Source organism: Embiotoca jacksoni, unplaced genomic scaffold (genome assembly GCF_022577435.1).
Source record: "Embiotoca jacksoni isolate LCO1_2020_lvr unplaced genomic scaffold, fEmbJac1.0.p SCAF_97, whole genome shotgun sequence".
In the NCBI taxonomy this organism is placed as follows: Eukaryota; Metazoa; Chordata; class Actinopteri; family Embiotocidae; genus Embiotoca; species Embiotoca jacksoni.
In genome coordinates, this window is record NW_027185455.1 from 189,962 (window position 1) to 211,166 (window position 21,205).

At 45.8% G+C, this 21,205-nt stretch overlaps 1 protein-coding gene across 1 annotated transcript in view; it reads left to right on the forward strand.

Moving 5' to 3' along the window:
* The first annotated feature begins 13,821 nt into the window (after nucleotides 1-13,821).
* LOC138193837 (dolichyl-diphosphooligosaccharide--protein glycosyltransferase subunit STT3B-like) overlaps nucleotides 13,822-21,205 on the forward strand; it is a 47,763-nt gene continuing 40,379 nt past the window's right edge. The window contains exon 1 of the mRNA XM_069142086.1: nucleotides 13,822-14,400. Coding sequence (XP_068998187.1) covers nucleotides 14,126-14,400 — 275 coding nt within the window. The 5' untranslated portion in view covers nucleotides 13,822-14,125. The remainder of the gene's footprint in view (nucleotides 14,401-21,205) is intronic.

The window sequence follows — 21,205 nt, forward strand, 5'->3', positions numbered from 1 at the left end:
ACCCTAACACGGGATAATTTGGCCCTAACCCTAACCCAGGGGACTTTGGCCCTAACCCTAACCTAGGGGACTTTGGCCCTAACCCTAACACGGGATAATTTGGCCCCTAACCCTAACACGGGATAATTTGGCCCCTAACCCTAACACGGGATAATTTGGCCCCTAACCCTAACCTAGGGGACTTTGGCCCTAACCCTAACCTAGGGGACTTTGGCCCTAACCCTAACACGGGATAATTTGGCCCCTAACCCTAATACGGGATAATTTGGCCCCTAACCCTAGCACGGGATAATTTGGCCCCTAACTCTTCTCCTAACCCTAACTTGGGATAATTTGGCCCCTAACCCTAACTTGGGATAATTTGGCCCCTAACCCTAACACGGGATAATTTGGCCCCTAACCCTAACCCAGGGGACTTTGGCCCTAACCCTAACCTAGGGGACTTTGGCCCTAACCCTAACACGGGATAATTTGGCCCCTAACCCTAACACGGGATAATTTGGCCCTAACCCTAACCCAGGGGACTTTGGCCCTAACCCTAACCTAGGGGACTTTGGCCCTAACCCTAACACGGGATAATTTGGCCCCTAACCCTAACACGGGATAATTTGGCCCCTAACCCTAACACGGGATAATTTGGCCCTAACCCTAACCCAGGGGACTTTGGCCCTAACCCTAACCTAGGGGACTTTGGCCCTAACCCTAACACGGGATAATTTGGCCCCTAACCCTAACACGGGATAATTTGGCCCCTAACCCTAACACGGGATAATTTGGCCCCTAACCCTAACCTAGGGGACTTTGGCCCTAACCCTAACCTAGGGGACTTTGGCCCTAACCCTAACACGGGATAATTTGGCCCCTAACCCTAATACGGGATAATTTGGCCCCTAACCCTAGCACGGGATAATTTAATTTGACCCTAACCATAATACGGAATAATTTGGCCCCTAACCATAATACGGAATAATTTGGCCCCTAACCCTAATACGGGATATAATTTTTTTTAAATAAAAATCAGATCCCTATATTTTTTTAAATAAATTTAAAAAAAATAACAGAAACAGTGGTCCATTGAATTTGAAAATATATTTGGATACCGTAACACATTGGAGAAGTTACGAGGACTAAAATGGGGAGGTACGAAAAATGGCCAACGGAATAGAAGCTCCAAAAAGCCAGGCCCCCGCGCAGAAAGGTACGGTCGACAGACAAACAGTCCATCAGGCAAAGCAGAGTCAGAGGGAAAAAGAAATCCACAGGACTAAGCCAGGGGACCCAAAAAGGGAAGGCAAAACCGAGCCGAAGGATAGAGAAAAACCCATAAGACAGAGCAAAGCCGTGGACTGTGAAATTTCATGGGGCAAACCGCTGCGCGGGGATAACAGCCAATGGGAGGGAAGCTCCAGAAGCCACGCCCCCACACGACAGGGAGACTCCATAAATAGGAGCAGAGGCAGAGGCCCCCCTGTCTTCATTCGGTCTGCTGACACAGAGCAAGAAGGAGCTGCTCAGCAAAGCAAAAAAACACTCGTAGACCGCGAGGGGACCACTTTTCTTTTATTTTATTTTATTTTTCTTTCGTGCCTACGCCTGATGAAGACCAAACAGGTCGAAACGTTGCGACAGGCACAGAACAAACCGGTCACATTTATTTTTTTTTTTTTTTTTTTTCCTAATGACAATCTAGTCACTTTTTATTTTTATTTCTCCTTTTTTTTCATGCAGGGATCTGTCTCCTCCTGTAACAAAAAAACAAAAAAGACAAAAAAAATCAGAGAGGAACTAACATTGAACAGGGACAGATGAGCCCAGATTAAAAACACGGAATATGGGAGAGAGGGGTTGGGGTGGGAGTCCTGCCGGAGGATGGACCGTGCATCTCCTCTCGCCCGTTTACTCGGACGGGAGGATCAGAATACTTCACCTAACCCGCCTGTGCCTCCTCCGGATCACAGGCTCCCATCCCGCCTCTACTCCCTCATTTCCGTCCACGTAATCAGGACCACGTAAAATTAATATTTACCTTGATACCAAATTTGATACTTACCTGATTACTAGAATTCGAACCCAAATTTATTATATATAACAAACCTAAAATGGATACTTACCTTAAGGCAAAACTGCCTTTTATTTATTTCTCCGAACCCTAACTTGGGATAATTTGGCCCCTAACCCTAACTTGGGATAATTTGGCCCCTAACCCTAACACGGGATAATTTGGCCCCTAACTCTTCTCCTAACCCTAACTTGGGATAATTTGGCCCCTAACCCTAACTTGGGATAATTTGGCCCCTAACCCTAACACGGGATAATTTGGCCCCTAACCCTAACCCAGGGGACTTTGGCCCTAACCCTAACCTAGGGGACTTTGGCCCTAACCCTAACACGGGATAATTTGGCCCCTAACCCTAACACGGGATAATTTGGCCCTAACCCTAACCCAGGGGACTTTGGCCCTAACCCTAACCTAGGGGACTTTGGCCCTAACCCTAACACGGGATAATTTGGCCCCTAACCCTAACACGGGATAATTTGGCCCCTAACCCTAACACGGGATAATTTGGCCCCTAACCCTAACCTAGGGGACTTTGGCCCTAACCCTAACCTAGGGGACTTTGGCCCTAACCCTAACACGGGATAATTTGGCCCCTAACCCTAATACGGGATAATTTGGCCCCTAACCCTAGCACGGGATAATTTAATTTGACCCTAACCATAATACGGAATAATTTGGCCCCTAACCATAATACGGAATAATTTGGCCCCTAACCCTAATACGGGATATAATTTTTTTTAAATAAAAATCAGATCCCTATATTTTTTTAAATAAATTTAAAAAAAATAACAGAAACAGTGGTCCATTGAATTTGAAAATATATTTGGATACCGTAACACATTGGAGAAGTTACGAGGACTAAAATGGGGAGGTACGAAAAATGGCCAACGGAATAGAAGCTCCAAAAAGCCAGGCCCCCGCGCAGAAAGGTACGGTCGACAGACAAACAGTCCATCAGGCAAAGCAGAGTCAGAGGGAAAAAGAAATCCACAGGACTAAGCCAGGGGACCCAAAAAGGGAAGGCAAAACCGAGCCGAAGGATAGAGAAAAACCCATAAGACAGAGCAAAGCCGTGGACTGTGAAATTTCATGGGGCAAACCGCTGCGCGGGGATAACAGCCAATGGGAGGGAAGCTCCAGAAGCCACGCCCCCACACGACAGGGAGACTCCATAAATAGGAGCAGAGGCAGAGGCCCCCCTGTCTTCATTCGGTCTGCTGACACAGAGCAAGAAGGAGCTGCTCAGCAAAGCAAAAAAACACTCGTAGACCGCGAGGGGACCACTTTTCTTTTATTTTATTTTATTTTTCTTTCGTGCCTACGCCTGATGAAGACCAAACAGGTCGAAACGTTGCGACAGGCACAGAACAAACCGGTCACATTTATTTTTTTTTTTTTTTTCCTAATGACAATCTAGTCACTTTTTATTTTATTTCTTCTTCTTTTTTTTCATGCAGGGATCTGTCTCCTCCTGTAACAAAAAAACAAAAAAGACAAAAAAAATCAGAGAGGAACTAACATTGAACATGGACAAATGAGCCCAAATTAGAAACACGGAATATGGGAGAGAGGGGTTGGGGTGGGAGTCCTGCCGGAGGATGGACCGTGCATCTACTCTCGCCCGTTTATTCGGACGGGAGGATCAGAATACTTCACCTAACCCGCCAGTGCCTCCTCCGGATCACAGGCTCCCATCCCGCCCCTACTCCCTCATTTCCATCCACGTAATCAGGACCACGTAAAATTAATATTTACCTTGATACCAAATTTGATACTTACCTGATTACTAGAATTCGAACCCAAATTTATTATATATAACAAACCTAAAATGGATACTTACCTTAAGGCAAAACTGCCTTTTATTTATTTCTCCTAACCCTAACTTGGGATAATTTGGCCCTAACCCTAATACGGGATATTTTGGCTCCAACCCTAACACGGGATATAATTATTAAAAAAAATCAGATCCCTATATTTAAAAAAACAACAGAAACAGTGGTCCATTGAATTTGAAAATATATTTGGATACCGTAACACATTGGAGAAGTTACGAGGACTAAAATGGGGAGGTACGAAGAATGGCCAACGGAATAGAAGCTCCAAAAAGCCAAGCCCCCGCGTGGAAAGGTACGGTCGACGGACAAACAGTCCATCAGGCAAAGCAGAGTCAAAGGGAAAAAGAAATCCACAGGACTAAGCCGGGGGACCCAAAAAGGGAAGGCAAAACCGAGCCGAAGGATAAAAAAACCCATAAGACAGAGCAAAGCCGTGGACTGTGAAATTCCATGGGGCAAACCGCTGCGCGGGGATAACAGCCAATGGGAAGGAAGCTCCAGAAGCCACGCCCCCACACGACAGGGAGACTCCATAAATAGGAGCAGAGGCAGAGCCCCTCCTGTCCTCATTCGGTCTGCTGACACAGAGCAAGAAGGACCTGCTCAGCAAAGCAAAAAAACACTCGGAGACTGCGAGGGGACCACTTTTCTTATATTTTATTTTTCTGTCGTTCCTACACCTGATGAAGACCAAGACAGGTCGAAACGTTGCGACAGGCACAAATTAAGGACAAACCGGTCACACTTTTTCTTCTGACAATCTAGTCACTTTTTATTTTATTTCTTCTTATTATTTTTTTTCATGCAGGGATCTGTCTCCTCCTATACAAAAAACAAAAAAAATCAGAGAGGTTACCACATTGAACAGGGACAGATGAGCCCAAATCGGAAGCACGGAATATGGGGGAGAGGGGTTGGGGTGGGACACCTGCCGGAGGATGGACCGTGCATCCCCTCTCGCCCGTTTATTCGGACGGGAGGATCAGAATACTTCACCTAACCCTAACCCTGCCTGTGTATCAATGTTGGTTTATAGGCTATCTACATCCATGGTAAAGAGCAGAGAATCGGGAGGAACTGTCATGCTCTTGATCAAATCTAGGAAATGGTAAGTGTTGTGTGTTGGTGTCCATGTGTTTTGTGGCATGAAAGGGAGTGGGACTCTTTTTTTGTTTTGGATGAAGTGTGCTGTTAGCGATACTTTGCGGTGGTAATTTTGTATGTCCAATTGGAGTTGTTTCCTTTGGTTTTTATCCAGATAAATCGTAGGGACAAAGGTCAGGCCCTTGTTGAGGAGCTGTCGTTGAGCCGCAGAAGGGGTGAAATTTTGTGACAAATTTATGATGTTCTGTCCCAATTGCAGGGGTGGTCTGTTGTGCCCCTCCTCCTTGAGGCTTATGGGGCTTATAAGTTTAAAAAGGTAATCCAGTGGTCCAGCATGGCCTTGGCCGTTGGTATGGTCCAGTGGATCAGATCTCCTTCTGTGTCAAAGTCTTTCTTTTTCAACTTGGGGATGTATGGTGTATATTTCTGTATGTGATCATTTAGCTCCCGCAAGTTGGCTTGTTCACTCTTCGTCAGTTCAGTGGAGTAGTTGAGGAGAGGGATCCATATTTCCGAATGTGGGAACTTTGCTTTGGTTGTCTTGAATGCTGCCTGCACCTGTTTGGTTGCCGTCTTTTTTGCGTCCTGTTGTCTGCAGTTGATTCCAAAAGAAAGGATGACTTTTTCCACGAGTATGTCGGCTTTGCCTATAATGGCCCTTGCGTGACGGAAGGTGGCTCCCGGGTAGCTCTCAATCTGCAGGTCCGGGACACTATGGCCCGGGAGCCTGGAGAGATTGGAGTCACCGATGAGAAGCCACTTCTTCCGAACACCCAAGCTCCATTCCACCATTTTGCGCATGGTGTTGATATGTTTATTGACTTTAAATGGTGGTTTTGTTGTAGTTTTTTGGGGGGATGATGTTTTCCCTGGTGTTGTGTGTGTGTCTATTTGTAGGGGGCTTTCTTGCCACTCTAGGTTCTCCTGTCTGTGGCTGGGTGGGTGGTGAATCTGGGCCACTGTGTGCTCTGACCTCTGGGACCCCTGTTTGGTGTTGCGGGAGAGTCTCCAGGGTGTCATTCTCACCGATGTGACCAGTTTCATGGTTGTTTTGGTTGGTTCTGACCTGATTGTATGGTCCTCTATATTGAGCCAGTCGGCCTCCTCCTCGATTACGCAGTTGTTACTGCTCGTCCCCCTGTTCTGGATTCTTTGGGGCTTGGGTGACAGAGTTTGTGGGGGCGGGGGAGTCTGGTTTTGGTCCCTGTTTTCCCCTCCCAGAGGTTCGGGTGACCAGTCCCGGGTCTGGTCTGTCATGGTGGCCACTGATGTTTTATTGTTGTTGATGGGGGATGGTGGGGGTGGTGGTGATATGGCCGGTTCTGGTGTTACCCTAGATTCGTCAGAATCTTCGTGGACTGTAAGATCCGCAAAGTCATCTGTCAGTATGGTCGGTTCTGGTGTTCCCCTTGATTTGTCAGAATCTTCGTGGACTGTAAGATCCGCAAAGTCATCCGTCAGGTCAAGTCTGATTCTTGAAGTGGGTTTTGGGTCCGTGATTTTTGTTTTGGGCTTTTTTCTCCTGGGTGCTGGTATTGGTGGGATGGTCTCGTTCTCATCCTCACTGCTCTGGGGGTCATTTTGTACCTCGAGACATGAGGCAAGGAGGGCCTCGACCTGGTCTGTGACATCCTTTCGGAGTCGTGGGAGATTTTTTTTGGCCCGTTTCTTTGCGAAATCGAAGGCCTCCGTCCAATCCGGAGTCAAATCGGTCTTTATGTCCTCCAGCATACTATCCAGGCTCCCCTGGTGGTGATTCTGGAGGATCTTTTGGCCCTAGCCCTAACCCTAACCCGGGAAACTCTGGCCCTAACCCTAACCCAGGATAATTTGGCCCTAACCCTAACCAGGGAAACCTTGGCCCTAAACCTAAATTTAGAAATTAAAAAAAAATCAGCTCCCTATATTTAAAAAACAACAGAAACAGTGGTCCATTTAATTAAAAAACATATTTCGATACCATAACACATTGGATAAGTTACGAGGACTAAAACGGGGAGGTACGAAAAAAAGCCAACGGACAAGAAGCTCCACAAGGCAAGCCCCCGCGCGGAAAGGTACTGTCGACGGACAAACAGTGCCATAAGGCAAAGCGGAGTCAACGGGACAAGAGAATCCACAGGGCAAGCAAAGCCGGGGGACCCACAGGGCAAGCAAGGCAAAACAGAGCCAACGGACAAAAAAAACCCCACAAGACAAGCAAAGCCATGGACTGGGAAATTCCATGGGGCAAACCGCTGCACGGGGAGGGACGGCCAATGGGAAGGAAGCTCCAGAAGGCAAGCCCCCGCAGGACAGGGAGACTCCATAAAAGGGGCAGAGGCGGACGCCACCCCTGTCCTCATTCGGTCTGCTGACAAAAGGCAGGAAGGACCTGCCCAGCAAGCAAAAAAACACTCGGAGACCGCGAGGGGACCACTTTTCTTATATTTTATTTTTCTTTCGTGCCTACGCCTGATGAAGACCAAGACAGGTCGAAACGTTGCGACAGGCACAAATTAAGGACAAACCGGTCACACTTTTTCTTATAACAATCTAGTCACTTTTTATTTTATTTCTTCTTATTATTTTCTTTCATGCAGGGATCTGTCTCCTCCTATACAAAAAACAAAAAAAATCAGAGAGGTTACCACATTGAACAGGGACAGATGAGCCCAAATCGGAAGCACGGAATATGGGGGAGAGGGGTTGGGGTGGGAGACCTGCCGGAGGATGGACCGTGCATCCCCTCTCGCCCGTTTATTCGGACGGGAGGATCAGAATACTTCACCTAACCCTAAACCCTAACCCTAACCCTACTTCACCTAACCCTAACCAGCCCTAACCCTAATCTGAGATAATTTGGCCTTAACCCTAACCTGGGAACCCCTGGCCCTAATCCTAAATTTAGGAATATATATCAGATCCCTATATTTAAAAAAAAAAACAGTGGTCCATTTAATTAGAGAACATCATTTTATACCGTAAAGCATTCCGGAAAAGGCAAAAAGCACGGAGTAGAGCAAGGACTCCTCCAAAAGCTGGCCACCCCGCAATTGCATAAAGTTACGGAGTCTCAAAGACAGGCAGGGAAAACGGCCAACGGACAAAATGCTCCACAAGGCAAGCCCCCGCAGGACAGGGAGACTCTACAAAAGGAGCAGATGCAGAAGCAACCCCTGTCCTCAAATTTGATCTGCTGAAAAAAGGCAAGAGGACCTGCCCAGCAAGCAAAAAAGACTCGGAGATCACGAGGGGTCCACTTTTCTTTTATTTTTCTTCCGTGCCTACGCCTGATGAAGACCAAGGGAGGTCGAAACGTCACGACGGGCACAAATTGAGGACAAACTGGTCACACTTTTCTGCAAGACAATCTAGTCTCTTTTTATTTCATTTCTGTCATTTTTTTCATGCAGGGATCTGTCTCCCCCTAAAAAAACCCAAAAAATATGTAGATACTCACCTTAAACAGGGACAAATGAGCCCAAAAGGAATCCCCGTCCGTCGCCGTCCCCCGGTGACATAGACGGGAATATCCTAATTGGAAGCACGGGATATGAGAGAGAGGGGTTGGGGTGGGAGACCTGCCGGGGGATGGACCGTGCACCCCCTCTCGTCCGTTTATTCGGGCGGGAGGATCAGTTCACCTACCCTTACCCCTAACCCTTCCAACCCAGGACTGCAGGACCAGGGCTGATATACTGGCAGGTGGTGATCACCTGGATTGTCAGCAGCTGTGCAGGCTGATCGGGGGTGTGGCCATGGGAGGAGTCTGGAGGCGGGCAGAGGAGGACACCAAAACACCAAGCACATGGCAAACAACAACAAACAGGGGAATGATAGAACACATCAGGAGAGGAGGTTGGGGGGACAAAAGGTTAACACACAGGGTCAGACAGGGATCCTGACAAAAAGGATTTGAGTGAAGCTGCCTGTCCATGAATTCTATCATTTTAGTGACTATTTATCTCGAAGCCTGAATTTGCATTTTGTCCAGTTGTTGTGTGTGTGTGGAACAAGATCAATAAAGTACAGGCATCCTGTTGTGCAGGCCTGGCCAACCCGCGGCTCCCGAGCCGCATGCGGCTCTTTGCCTGGTTTCATGCGGCTCTTTTACGTTCATATCAACATTTGTGTTTGTGTTTTTTTTTTTGTGCGTGTTCGCTTCGCTTGAGTTCAATATGGTATTTTCGTCAAACGCACATGCACATGAGGTGAAATTCCGCAAAGCAGGAGGGGCAAACCCATTCGAGTAAACAATTAGTGTCAATTTCGCTCTCAAAATGGCAGGGAAAAAATGCACAGCTAAACGAAAATATGAAGATGAACACAGTACGTTTTTAACAGAGTGGGAAAGTTTATATTTTTTTGTTGAACGTAATGGCAAGCCATTCTGCCTGATATGTCAGACGTCATTAGCGCATTTCAAAGCTTCAAATCTTCAGCGCCACTTCAGCTCACTCCATGCTAACATCGATAAGGAATTTCCAGAGACTGTCACGCTTGCATCGTATCAACTGGCTTGGGACATTGCACGGGCTAAAAAGCCATACAATGAAGGGGAGTTCGTTAAAAAATGCCTCAGTGACGTTGTTGAAATCTTGTCTCCTGAAAACGACAAACTAAAACGAATGGTATCAGACGTCCAACTGTCCCGCCACACTGTTGAACACAGAATATCGGACATTAACACGGCTATTGAATCACAGTTGCACTCTGATCTTCAAGCATGTGAGTATTTTAGTGTCGCATTGGATGAGAGTTGTGACATACAAGACAAGCCTCAGCTGGCAATATTTGCACGGTCTGTGTCAAAAGATTGTGTGATCAAAGAAGAACTCCTTGATGCTGTGCCATTAAAAGACAGAACCCGTGGCATAGATGTGAAAGAAACAATGATGGCTGCATTTGCGAAAGCAAATCTGCCCATACCGAAGCTAACTGCAATAGCCACGGATGGAGCGCCGGCCATGATCGGATCTGTGAACGGACTTGTGGGGCTGTGCAAAGCTGACCAAACATTTCCCGAGTTTTGGAATTTCCACTGCATCATCCACAGGGAGCAACTCGTGTCTAAATCATTGAATTTAGACAACGTCATGAAGCCTGTGATGGAAATCGTCAACTACATCCGCACACATGCGCTTAACCACAGGCAATTCAAGAATCTCATCACTGAGCTGGACCAAGGACTTCCAGGTGACCTGCCGCTGCACTGTGAGGTGGCTGTCCAAAGGCAAGGTGCTCGCTCGCTTCTTTGAGCTTTTGGATGCCGTGAAACTGTTCATGGAAGAGAAGGACAAGGACTATCCCGAGCTCTCGGACGTCGAGTGGATTATGGATCTGGCCTTTTTGGTCGACATGCTGTGTCACTTGGACAGACTGAACCTGACCCTGCAGGGTAAGTTAAAAATGCTGCCTGACCTGGTGCAAAGTGTGTTTGCGTTTGTCAACAAACTGAAGCTGTTCAAGGCGCATATTCAAAAGGGAGATTTAACGCATTTTCCCACTCTGCTAAAAGCCAGCGGGCAAGTCACCAGCGCCTCCCTGAATAAGCAAAGAGCCAGATATGCAACACTGGTTGAAAACCTGCACGAAAGCTTTGTCATCCGGTTCCGTGATCTACAACTGAAAAGGCCACAGATTACGTTCCTCGTCGACCCATTTAATGTGGAGACGGACTGTTTGAAAGCCCCGCTAGTCACAGATGAGGCCGCGGCTGAGTTGGAGATGATCGATCTTTGTGAGGAGGACCAACTGAAACCTGCTTTAAGGGAAGGGACCATTGAGTTCTGGAAAAGTGTGCCAATGGAAAAATACCCCAATGTCAAACGGGCTGCGCTTAAGATACTGTCAATGTTTGGGTCAACATACGTCTGCGAGTCTGTGTTTTCTACCCTGAAACACGTGAAATCAAAGCATCGATCTGTTCTGACTGACACCCATGTGAAAGAATTGCTTCGAGTGGCAACAACAGAATACAAGCCAGATTTGAAGAGGATTGTTCAAGGCAAGGAATGCCAGAAGTCCCACGAAGCAACATGCATAGTAAAAGAAAAACGCTATTGTAAATTATTATGTTTTTGTTTGTGGACTTTGTTGAACTGAGAGTTTGTGTGTGTGAGACAGTTCACACAATGTTCATTGTTGAAAATGACTGGCCTGTGGTCTGAGTACTGTAGGAGTCAATTTCTGTCATTATCATGTTGGTGTGTGACATTATCATGTCACACAATAAATTTGGCTGAGCAGAGGTGTGTGTGTAAGAGGAAGGGATGGGGTGATGTTCATGTGTGCCCATGTGTATGATGTGGCTCTTTGCGGTAACACAGTAAAAAATGTGGCTCTTAGTCTCTGACTGGTTGGCCACCCCTGCTGTTGTGTATCAATCCAGCTGGTTAACAGATCGGTTGGCCTGAATTTCTTTGTGGAAGGCCTAAAAGAGTTCAAACAGACGGAGCATCGTGTCACACCACAGCTTTTTGCAGAGGCTGGTTTATCTGAACGATGGTCTCCATACAAATGAGACAAAAAAACAATGATTTCACTAGCAAACACGGACAGCCTTGATGTGTCACTTTGCAAAGACTGTTGTCTGGCAGAGCACTGCATGCCCAAAGAGCCCAAAACTATTTAAAAAAAAAATCAGCTTATTAGCCATTCACTTGCAGTACCAGACAGACGCAAAAACAGTGACTATCTGAAAAATAATTGTCTTCAAAATGGGGTATATTGTGGACATGATGGTTTCCAGCAAAATTCCTGTTTACTGAACTCACACAGCAGATGAAGGCTGTCACCAGGTGGCTGAAAGTGGTATTACAGTATGTTCGATTTGGGCCCTAATAAACCCTGTTGCATATCATTGCCCTCCAACCCTTTCATTTTAGTTTTAACATGTTGTACTATCAGAATATTTGTTTCTGATGGATCAAATGAGGAGCTGAAGAGGGTGTAATTGTGTGTTTGACCATCATCTGAGGAAGTTGAGCCACATAGAGCTCAGTGTCAGAAATGGAACATTAAATATTGCACATTAAGGTCATGTGTTTAAAAAAATACAAGCAAATGAACATTTTATTCTTATATTGTAAGTTGTTTGGTTTGAGGCAATGAAAGGAAGCCAGTGTTGATCAAGGAAGCATCTTTAAGGTGTTTTTCTTCATTCGTCCTTAAAAATAACAATTCCTAAACCAAGAATTATTATCTGACATTCCTGAGGATCCAAACAGACAATTTCTACATTTAGTGTGAAATGGGATGAACAGAAGTTTGTATGAAGCTAAATATGTTGTGTATGTTATCCTCTAGATTTGTTTGTGCATGAATGTGGGCTGTATAGAATAAGCGAACACGTGAAGAACCATTAAATGTGCCCTAAACTGCTGCATCCCTGCATCCAGTAATCTCAAACAACTGAAACAATAAAAGCTAAATCACACCTTCACTTCAGAAGGTGTTTATGGTTTGACACCCATCAAGTTGCAGGAAGATGGCTGACCTCAAGCTACTTCCTGTGTTTCGAAATGAGATCGTCACTGATTCTGCAGAATGTGAGTCAGCGGTCTATGAATGAACGTACATCATTAGTAGTAAAGGTCACAGTCTACTTCATGAATTACTGTAATAACAAGCATTGTTAAGACTTGTATAATAGAGGACTCATACAGTGGTGCTCAATGGCATTCTCCGTGTTGTCATTCTTTCATACAGCACCAGAAGAGGGTCTGCTCGCTGTGATGTGATGTCAGCAGGAGAGAAAAGAAGGAATTGTAGATATAAAAATGTTCATGAACAATTATTAGCAGGAAAGTTCAGGCTTGCATATTAGTTTTGAAGTTTCTTAAACAGTTTCTTTGACCATCTGATGTGAAAAATGAAACTCATTATGCAAAATAAGTGTTGAAGACCCTATGGAGCGCACTTTGACTCTGGACCAGCGATACAGTCTCTGCTGTAACGTTTACATCATCTATCAATGTAATAAGTTGTGTTGACTTCTGAAGAAGTACATACATAGCTTTGATGTCACGACCTTGTAAACTGTGTAGTGTTGAGCTGATGTTGGGTATGAAATGATAAGAAGGTTCAGGTCAGCCTCATCTCTGCAGTGTGGAACTGTTCATCTGTATGAGAACTGTTATGTCGGTTTTTCAGACACTAAAAAGGGAATAATTGAGGAATATTTGTGTACAAGATGCCTTCTGCTCAGTGGAGGAAACGTGGGTTGTTCCAGCGTACTGTACTATGTCGGTATTGTAACCGAGCGTCCTGGGTTCGTGTAACGGGGCACTTATAACAATATAAGTGGAGTCGGGAGATGAGACATCACGTTCAGCCCACGGCTTCTCTTTATTTTTCTTCTTTGCTCTCTGGACCAGAGGCTGGAGTTTCTCTGCCTCTACGGCAACCCTGAGGGTACATATGATCTCTAATGTGAACAGTCTGAGACAGTCTGTTACAGTATCCATCTCTTAGAAGCTCATTACGTCACTTGTGTCCATCTACTGGCTTCAATCACAAAGCCCCCCCCCCCCCCACACACACACACACACTTCTGTCACTTTATTCATTTATTTCATTGGCTCATGCGAATCGACGCTGTGCGCGTGCCATACGCTCTTCTCTCTGTCTGTCACCCCCCCCCCCCCCTCTTCTTTTTCTCTCGCGCCAGAGCGTCCTCCCGGTCAGGTTGTTCTTCTGTCATTGGTCACTCTGCCTGTCAGTCAGTGCGCTCTGCGCTGGGATTGGGCGTCTCCCGGAGTCGTGTCCCTCTTCTTGGCTGTACCTGTCTCGCTGTGAGAGGCTGACAGCTCTTCCGGCTCCACGCGCTGCTCCGCCCCCTCCATCCATCTCCAAGGAAGGAAGGAGGAACTCCTCGAGACGCGTGTGTCACTTCCAGGGCTGCAAACCGCGCTGCTATGTGATCCCCTGCAATGATTTAGCTTGTTTTGCGCTCGGTGGGAAGTAAGGTTCGAAAGTTTGGAGTCACAGCCGGTGTTGTGGGGGGGGGTGAGGGGCGAGCAGGGACGGTGGTGCACGAGGTTTCGGAAGTGGAGCGTGGCAGAGAAAAGGAAGAAAGGGGGGCTTTTCTTTCCTGTGATACCAGATAGCTCGCTTGCTCGCCACGACGGGACTGACGTAGAATATGGCGGAGCATCACCCGGTTCCCGACAACAAACACAAATCGTCCCTGAACTCCGGAGCGTCCTACTCCGGGAACGGACGCAGCAGCACGGCGGTGGCGGCGAGAGGCAGCGACGGCACGGGGGGAGGAGGTCTGTCCGGCGGCCTGTCGCAGCCGGCCGGCTGGCAGTCCCTGCTGTCGTTCACCGTCCTGTTTCTGGCCTGGCTGGCCGGCTTCAGCTCCAGACTCTTCGCTGTCATTCGCTTTGAGAGCATCATCCACGAGTTCGACCCCTGGTGAGCCTGTTTCCACCCACTCAGCTGCTCCTAGATGTTTCATACATATATATATATATATATATATATATATATATATATATATATATATATATATATTATACTGAATTGACGTCAATGACTGTTTTCGGTTACATCTTGTTTAGTAGTTATTATAGACCGAGACTGAGCCGAACCGGTATTCACTTCATGTTGTTGATCATCAAACCGGACAACCAGCTATCATACACGTCTTCATCTTTTTATCTAATATGATTATCATGTTGATTAAAAATTCAAGGTGAACTCGGAAGTTATTTGTTCGGGGGGGGGGGGTGGGGTGGTAAATGAGGACAATAGTGACAGGTCCATCTGACGCAGGTTGAACCCGGAAGGAAGCAGGAGGTAACTGAAGTCCCAGTGACACAGATTCCTGCTTTGTTTACCTGCATGTTGCAGTGACTGCAGAGTCTGGATGTGCATTTTAATGAATGGATTTAGGTTAGGTTAGGTAGTTACTTTGTTAATCCCCGAGGGGAAATTTTTTCGCTACAGCAGCATACAGAAGCAATAAGATAATAATAGAAAAGCAATAAAATAGCAGTAAAAAAAATATAAAATATAAAATGCACAGTATATACAGTACAGTATGTGTGTATATATATATATATATATATATATTTTATATGATGAAAAAATACTGTGTTTACCAGGATGGATTTAATATGATGGATAAATACTGTGTTCGTTCCCACAACATCTTCTGCATTTTATAAAGTTATAAAGTTTCAGATTTTTGTGGTTACGAGTGTTTCATGTAACCAGGCAGCAGTGTTTCGGTTCAACTAGTCTTCAATGTTTTAGCAGTTCATGGTACTGGTCATAGGTCATGGTGCTGATCATGGTGCTTATTACTGGTCATGGTACTGGTCATGGTGCTCGTACTGGTCATGGTACTGGTCATGGTGCTCCTGCTGGTCATGGTACTGGTCATGGTGCTGGTTATGGTGCTGGGACTAGTCATGGTGCTGGTGCTTCTACTGGTCATGGTACTGGTACTGGTCATGGTGCTGGTACTAGTCATGGTGCTGGTGCTCCTACTGGTCATGGTGCTGGTTATGGTGCTGGTACTAGTCATAGTGCTGGTGCTGTCATGGTACTGGTTATGGTGCTGGTCACGGTGCTTGTGCTGGTACTGGTCATGGTGCTGGTACTGATCATGGTGCTGGTCACGGTGCTGGTCATGGTACTGGTAATGGTGCTGGTAGAAAAGACTGTAGACAGAGGGCAGTGCATTTACCTTTTATGAGGTGCAGGCCTGCATACACAGAAGTTCACCGTAGTAACGGACCTGGAAGCTGAAGCCAACCACATTGAGGACTTCTGTTTTGGTTTCATTTCCAACCCTCCACTAGCGTGGCAGCTCTGTGTTGGTCCTCCCAGCGGCGGTTGCCTGGTCAGAGCTTGCATTGCATCACTGAGAGCATTTCCTGATTATTCTGAGACTGGATTAAAGTGCCAGCTTCATGTCTGCCTGCTAAATAAAAGAGGAGGCGTGAAAGCTTTTGTTCTGAGAATCCTTCAGTTTTCAGTTTGGGTGTTTCGCTGTCTGAAAGCTTCACATTACATGGAGGGAAATATATTCACACTGTTCCTCACTGTTCCTCACTTCACTGTTTCTCACTGTTCACTGTTCCTCACTGTTCCTCAGTTCTATTTTCCTCAATGTTCCTCACTGTTCACTGTTCCTCACTGTTCCTCAGTTCTATTTTCCTCACTGTTCTTCACTGTTCCTCACTGTTCTATTTTCCTCACTGTTCCTCAACATCTGTGGTCTCATCAGGAGCATGCCCAGGTGTTGTAGGGAGTGATACAGGCACGTGGAGGACACACACACTACTGAGACTCATTTGGACTTGTCTTCAGGACTCTCCACAGAAGTTGGATCAGCCTGTGATCTGATTTTTCCACTTTTATTTTGAGTATGATTCTGAATCCAGACCTCCATGGATAATGATTTTGATTTCCATTGATCATTTTTATGTTATTTTGTTCTCAACACATTCCACTATGTAATGAATACAGATTTTAACTGGAATATTTCATTCATTGAGATCTAGGAGGTGTTGTTTAAGCGTTCCCTTTATTTATTTGAGCAGTGTATATATGTATATATATGTATGTGTATATATGTGTGTATATATATATGTATGTATGTGTATATATATATGTACAGTGGGTATGGAAAGTATTCAGACCCCTTTAAATTTTTCACTCTTTGTTTCATTGCAGCCATTTGCTAAAATCAAAAAAGTTCATTTTATTTCTCATTAATGTACACTCAGCACCCCATCTTGACAGAAAAAAACAGAAATGTAGAAATTTGTGCAAATTTATTAAAAAAGAAAAACTGAAATATCACATGGTCATAAGTATTCAGACCCTTTGCTGTGACACTCATATTTAACTCACATGCTGTCCATTTCTTCTGATCCTCCTTGAGATGGTTCTACTCCTTCATTGGAGTCCAACTGTGTTTAATTAAACTGATTGGACTTGATTAGGAAAGGCACACACCTGTCTATATAAGACCTTACAGCTCACAGTGCATGTCAGAGCAAATGAGAATCATGAGGTCGAAGGAACTGTCCAAGGAGCTCAGAGACAGAATTGTGGCAAGGCACAGATCTGGCCAAGGTTACAAAATAATTTCTGCAGCACTCAAGGTTCCTAAGAGCACAGTGGCCTCCATAATCCTTAAATGGAAGAAGTTTGGGACGACCAGAACTCTTCCTAGACCTGGCCGTCCAGCCAAACTGAGCAATCGTGGGAGGAGAGCCTTGGTGAGAGAGGTAAAGAAGAACCCAAAGATCACTGTGGCTGAGCTCCAGAGATGCAGTAGGGAGATGGGAGAAAGTTCCACAAAGTCAACTATCACTGCAGCCCTCCACCAGTCGGGGCTTTATGGCAGAGTGGCCCGACGGAAGCCTCTCCTCAGTGCAAGACATATGAAAGCCCGCATAGAGTTTGCCAAAAAACACATGAAGGACTCCCAGACTATGAGAAATAAGATTCACTGGTCTGATGAGACCAAGATTGAACTTTTTGGCGTTAATTCTAAGCGGTATATGTGGAGAAAACCAGGCACTGCTCATCACCTGCCCAATACAATCCCAACAGTGAAACATGGTGGTGGCAGCATCATGCTATGGGGGTGTTTTTCAGCTGCAGGGACAGGACGACCGGTTGCAATTGAAGGAAAGATGAATGCAGCCAAGTACAGAGATATCCTGGAAGAAAACCTCTTCCAGAGTGCTCTGGACCTCAGACTGGGCCGAAGGTTCACCTTCCGACAAGACAATGACCCTAAGCACACAGCTAAAATAACAAAGGAGTGGCTTCGGAACAACTCTGTGACCATTCTTGACTGGCCCAGCCAGAGCCCTGACCTAAACCCAATTGAGCATCTCTGGAGAGACCTGAAAATGGCTGTCCACCAACGTTCACCATCCAACCTGACGGAACTGGAGAGGATCTGCAAGGAAGAATGGCAGAGGATCCCCAAATCCAGGTGTGAAAAGCTTGTTGCATCATTCCCAAGAAGACTCATGGCTGTACGAGCTCAAAAGGGTGCTTCTACTCAATACTGAGCAAAGGGTCTGAATACTTATGACCATGTGATATTTCAGTTTTTCTTTTTTAATAAATTTGCACAAATTTCTACATTTCTGTTTTTTTTCTGTCAAGATGGGGTGCTGAGTGTACATTAATGAGAAATAAAATGAACTTTTTTGATTTTAGCAAATGGCTGCAATGAAACAAAGAGTGAAAAATTTAAAGGGGTCTGCATACTTTCCGTACCCACTGTATATATATATATATATATATGTATATATATATATGTATGTATGTATATATATATGTATGTATATATATGTATGTATGTATATATATATGTATGTATATATATATATGTATGTATATATGTATATGTATATATATATATGTATGTATGTACAGTGAACCCTCACTATAACGCGGTTCACCTTTCACGGTCTCGCTGCTTCACGGATTTGCATCGTGCATTGTGTTCTGCATTCTGATTGGCTAAACAGTCTCTCCGCTTCTTCTCTACCTGTTTGTCAATAACGTTGCGGTTTAATATGTACACGTACATAAAACAGCTTGCCAAATTTAAGTTTGCAAATTCTCTTGCAATTTCAAGTTTCTCTAAAACCCATAATGTCGACAAAACGTTCTGCACCGACAAAGGCACTTGCGGTCGGGCCCAAAAGGCAGAGGAAGATGCTAACTATCGCAGAAAAAGTTAAACTTCTGGACATGTTAAATGAAGGTAGAAGCTATGCGGCTGTAGGTCGCCATTACGGAATTAATGAATCTTCCGTTCGTTCCATAAAGGAGGAAAATAACATAAGGAAGACAGCAGCAATAAGTTTACTACTTCACGGATTTCGCCTATCACGGTTTCTATTTGGAACGTAACCCCCGCGAAAAACGAGGGTTCACTGTATATATATATATATGTGTGTGTATATATATATATATATATATATATGTATATGTATATGTGTGTGTATATATATATATGTATATGTATATATGTATATATGTATATATACACACACACACACGTGTAGTGATGGTACGTGTCGTGATGCTGGTACGTGTCGTGATCGAGGCTCGGTGAGTTTGAAGTGGCTCAACCAACTGTTAGCTGCTTCTAGTGGCTGGTTCACAGTTTGCAGGAAGCGGTAGCTGCCAGATGAAGAGTATTGATTAGGGCCTGAGCATCGGTGCGAAAGCCCTATTGTATTTCGTAAAAATGTTCTTCTACGTTCTTCTCCTTACGTAAAGTGATTTGCCTTTTTGGAAGCTTTATCATATTCAAAAACTCATGAAAGTGGATACACATTTGTCTCCCGGTGAAAAATTACGTATTCTAGTGGAGTTGGGAGTGGGCGTGACCAAATGGCTCGAGAGCGCCCCCTAAAGAGATGCCCCGGCGGCCACATTTACCTAAATTCACCAAATCCGGTAGACACGTGTATCACACCTGGACGCACAAAAAGTTACATTGCACCGTTATGTCAACTCGACAGGAAGTCCACCATTTTTAATTTAGTCACCATTTTGGGCGATTCTGACACGTTGTACTTTGTCGAACTAGTCCGAGGGATTTTGTCCGACCGACTTGAATTTAGGTTCTATGGATAGAAAACATGTTTGGGATTAAAAATTGTATAAATAATTAGTTTTCATCGATGTGTGTGCCCGTAGCGTGGTGGCCATTTTGAGTGTCTCGCCATGAAACTAGGAGTTGCTTCAAATCTTATGTACATGGACCGACCTTCTCCAAACATCACAGGTATGATAACAGCCCCGCCCTGAAGACCCCTGTGGGGTAATATTCGCTCATAGTCATAGCGCCCCCTGTTGGCCACTGGAAATGACACTTTTCATACTTTCACATTCTATGTCGAGCTGGTTGATCACATGAACCTAAAGTCGGGTCACAATAACCTAAACATGTAGTTGATGATATATTGAGACATTTGTTCGACTTTGTCACTGGGCGTCGCCGTGACGATGCGGCAAAGTTGGTTGTCTCGCCATGACACAGGAAGTTGATGTTTAAGGTCAAGGGATGCTTGAAACCTCACGAAACGTGTGACATACATCCGGCGTGGTGAGACGATACATCTGATGTGTTTTGCGAGTGGGCGTGGCCAAACGGCTCGCTCGCCGTGACACAGGAAGTTGATGTTTAAGGTCAAGATGCTTGAAACCTCACGAAACGTGTGACATACATCCGGCGTGGTGAGACGATACATCTGATGTGTTTTGCGAGTGGGCGTGGCCAAACGGCTCGCTCGCCGTGACACAGGAAGTTGATGTTTAAGGTCAAGATGCTTGAAACCTCACGAAACGTGTGACATACATCCGGCGTGGTGAGACGATACATCTGATGTGTTTTGCGAGTGGGCGTGGCCAAACGGCTCGCTCGCCGTGACACAGGAAGTTGATGTTTAAGGTCAAGATGCTTGAAACCTCACGAAACGTGTCACATACATCCGGCATGGTCAGACGATACATCTGAAATGTGTTTCGCGAGTGGGCGTGGTCAAACGGCTCACCAGCGCCCCCTGCTGGAGACAGGAAACGAGACAAAATTAGAAACTTTAAGCGGGGATACGCTATTCTCCATTTTTTCCAACCTCCTTGATCCCCCCCCATCCCCTTCTCCCTCCACCCTTCTACCAAGCCACTTTGTCAACTACTTCACTAAAAAGATTGATGACATACTGTGGTGGCGGGGTGTGGTTAGCTCAGCTGCAGGGGGTAGAGTGGGAGGAGTGGTTCAGGGAACGATGCCGGGAAGGTGTAATGAGCACAGCTGAGCCGAATATGAACGGATGAGCACAGCTGAGCTGGCACTGCATAAAATGACGCCGGCAGACGAGGTACAGTCATTCCTCGAGATGTTCGAGGTAATGGCGGAGGCGTGTGGCTGGCCGGTGGCGGAGTGGGCGGTGCAGCTCCTTCCTCTCCTGGCAGGAGAACTTCCGGGAGGCTAAGCTGGGGGCCAGGGACCGGCCATTCGCCTCCGCTCAGCGGCTGAGGGACTCGGCGACCAGATGGCTGCAGCTGGAGAACGCCGGAGGAGCACCGGCGGTGGTGGACAAAATTGTGGGGGAGCAGTTCACGGAAGGGCTGCCGGCCAGGACCGCGGCATGGGTCCGCTGCCACCGCCCGGCGACGCTGGAGGTCGCCATCACCCTGGCCGAAGACCACCTCGCGGTCCATC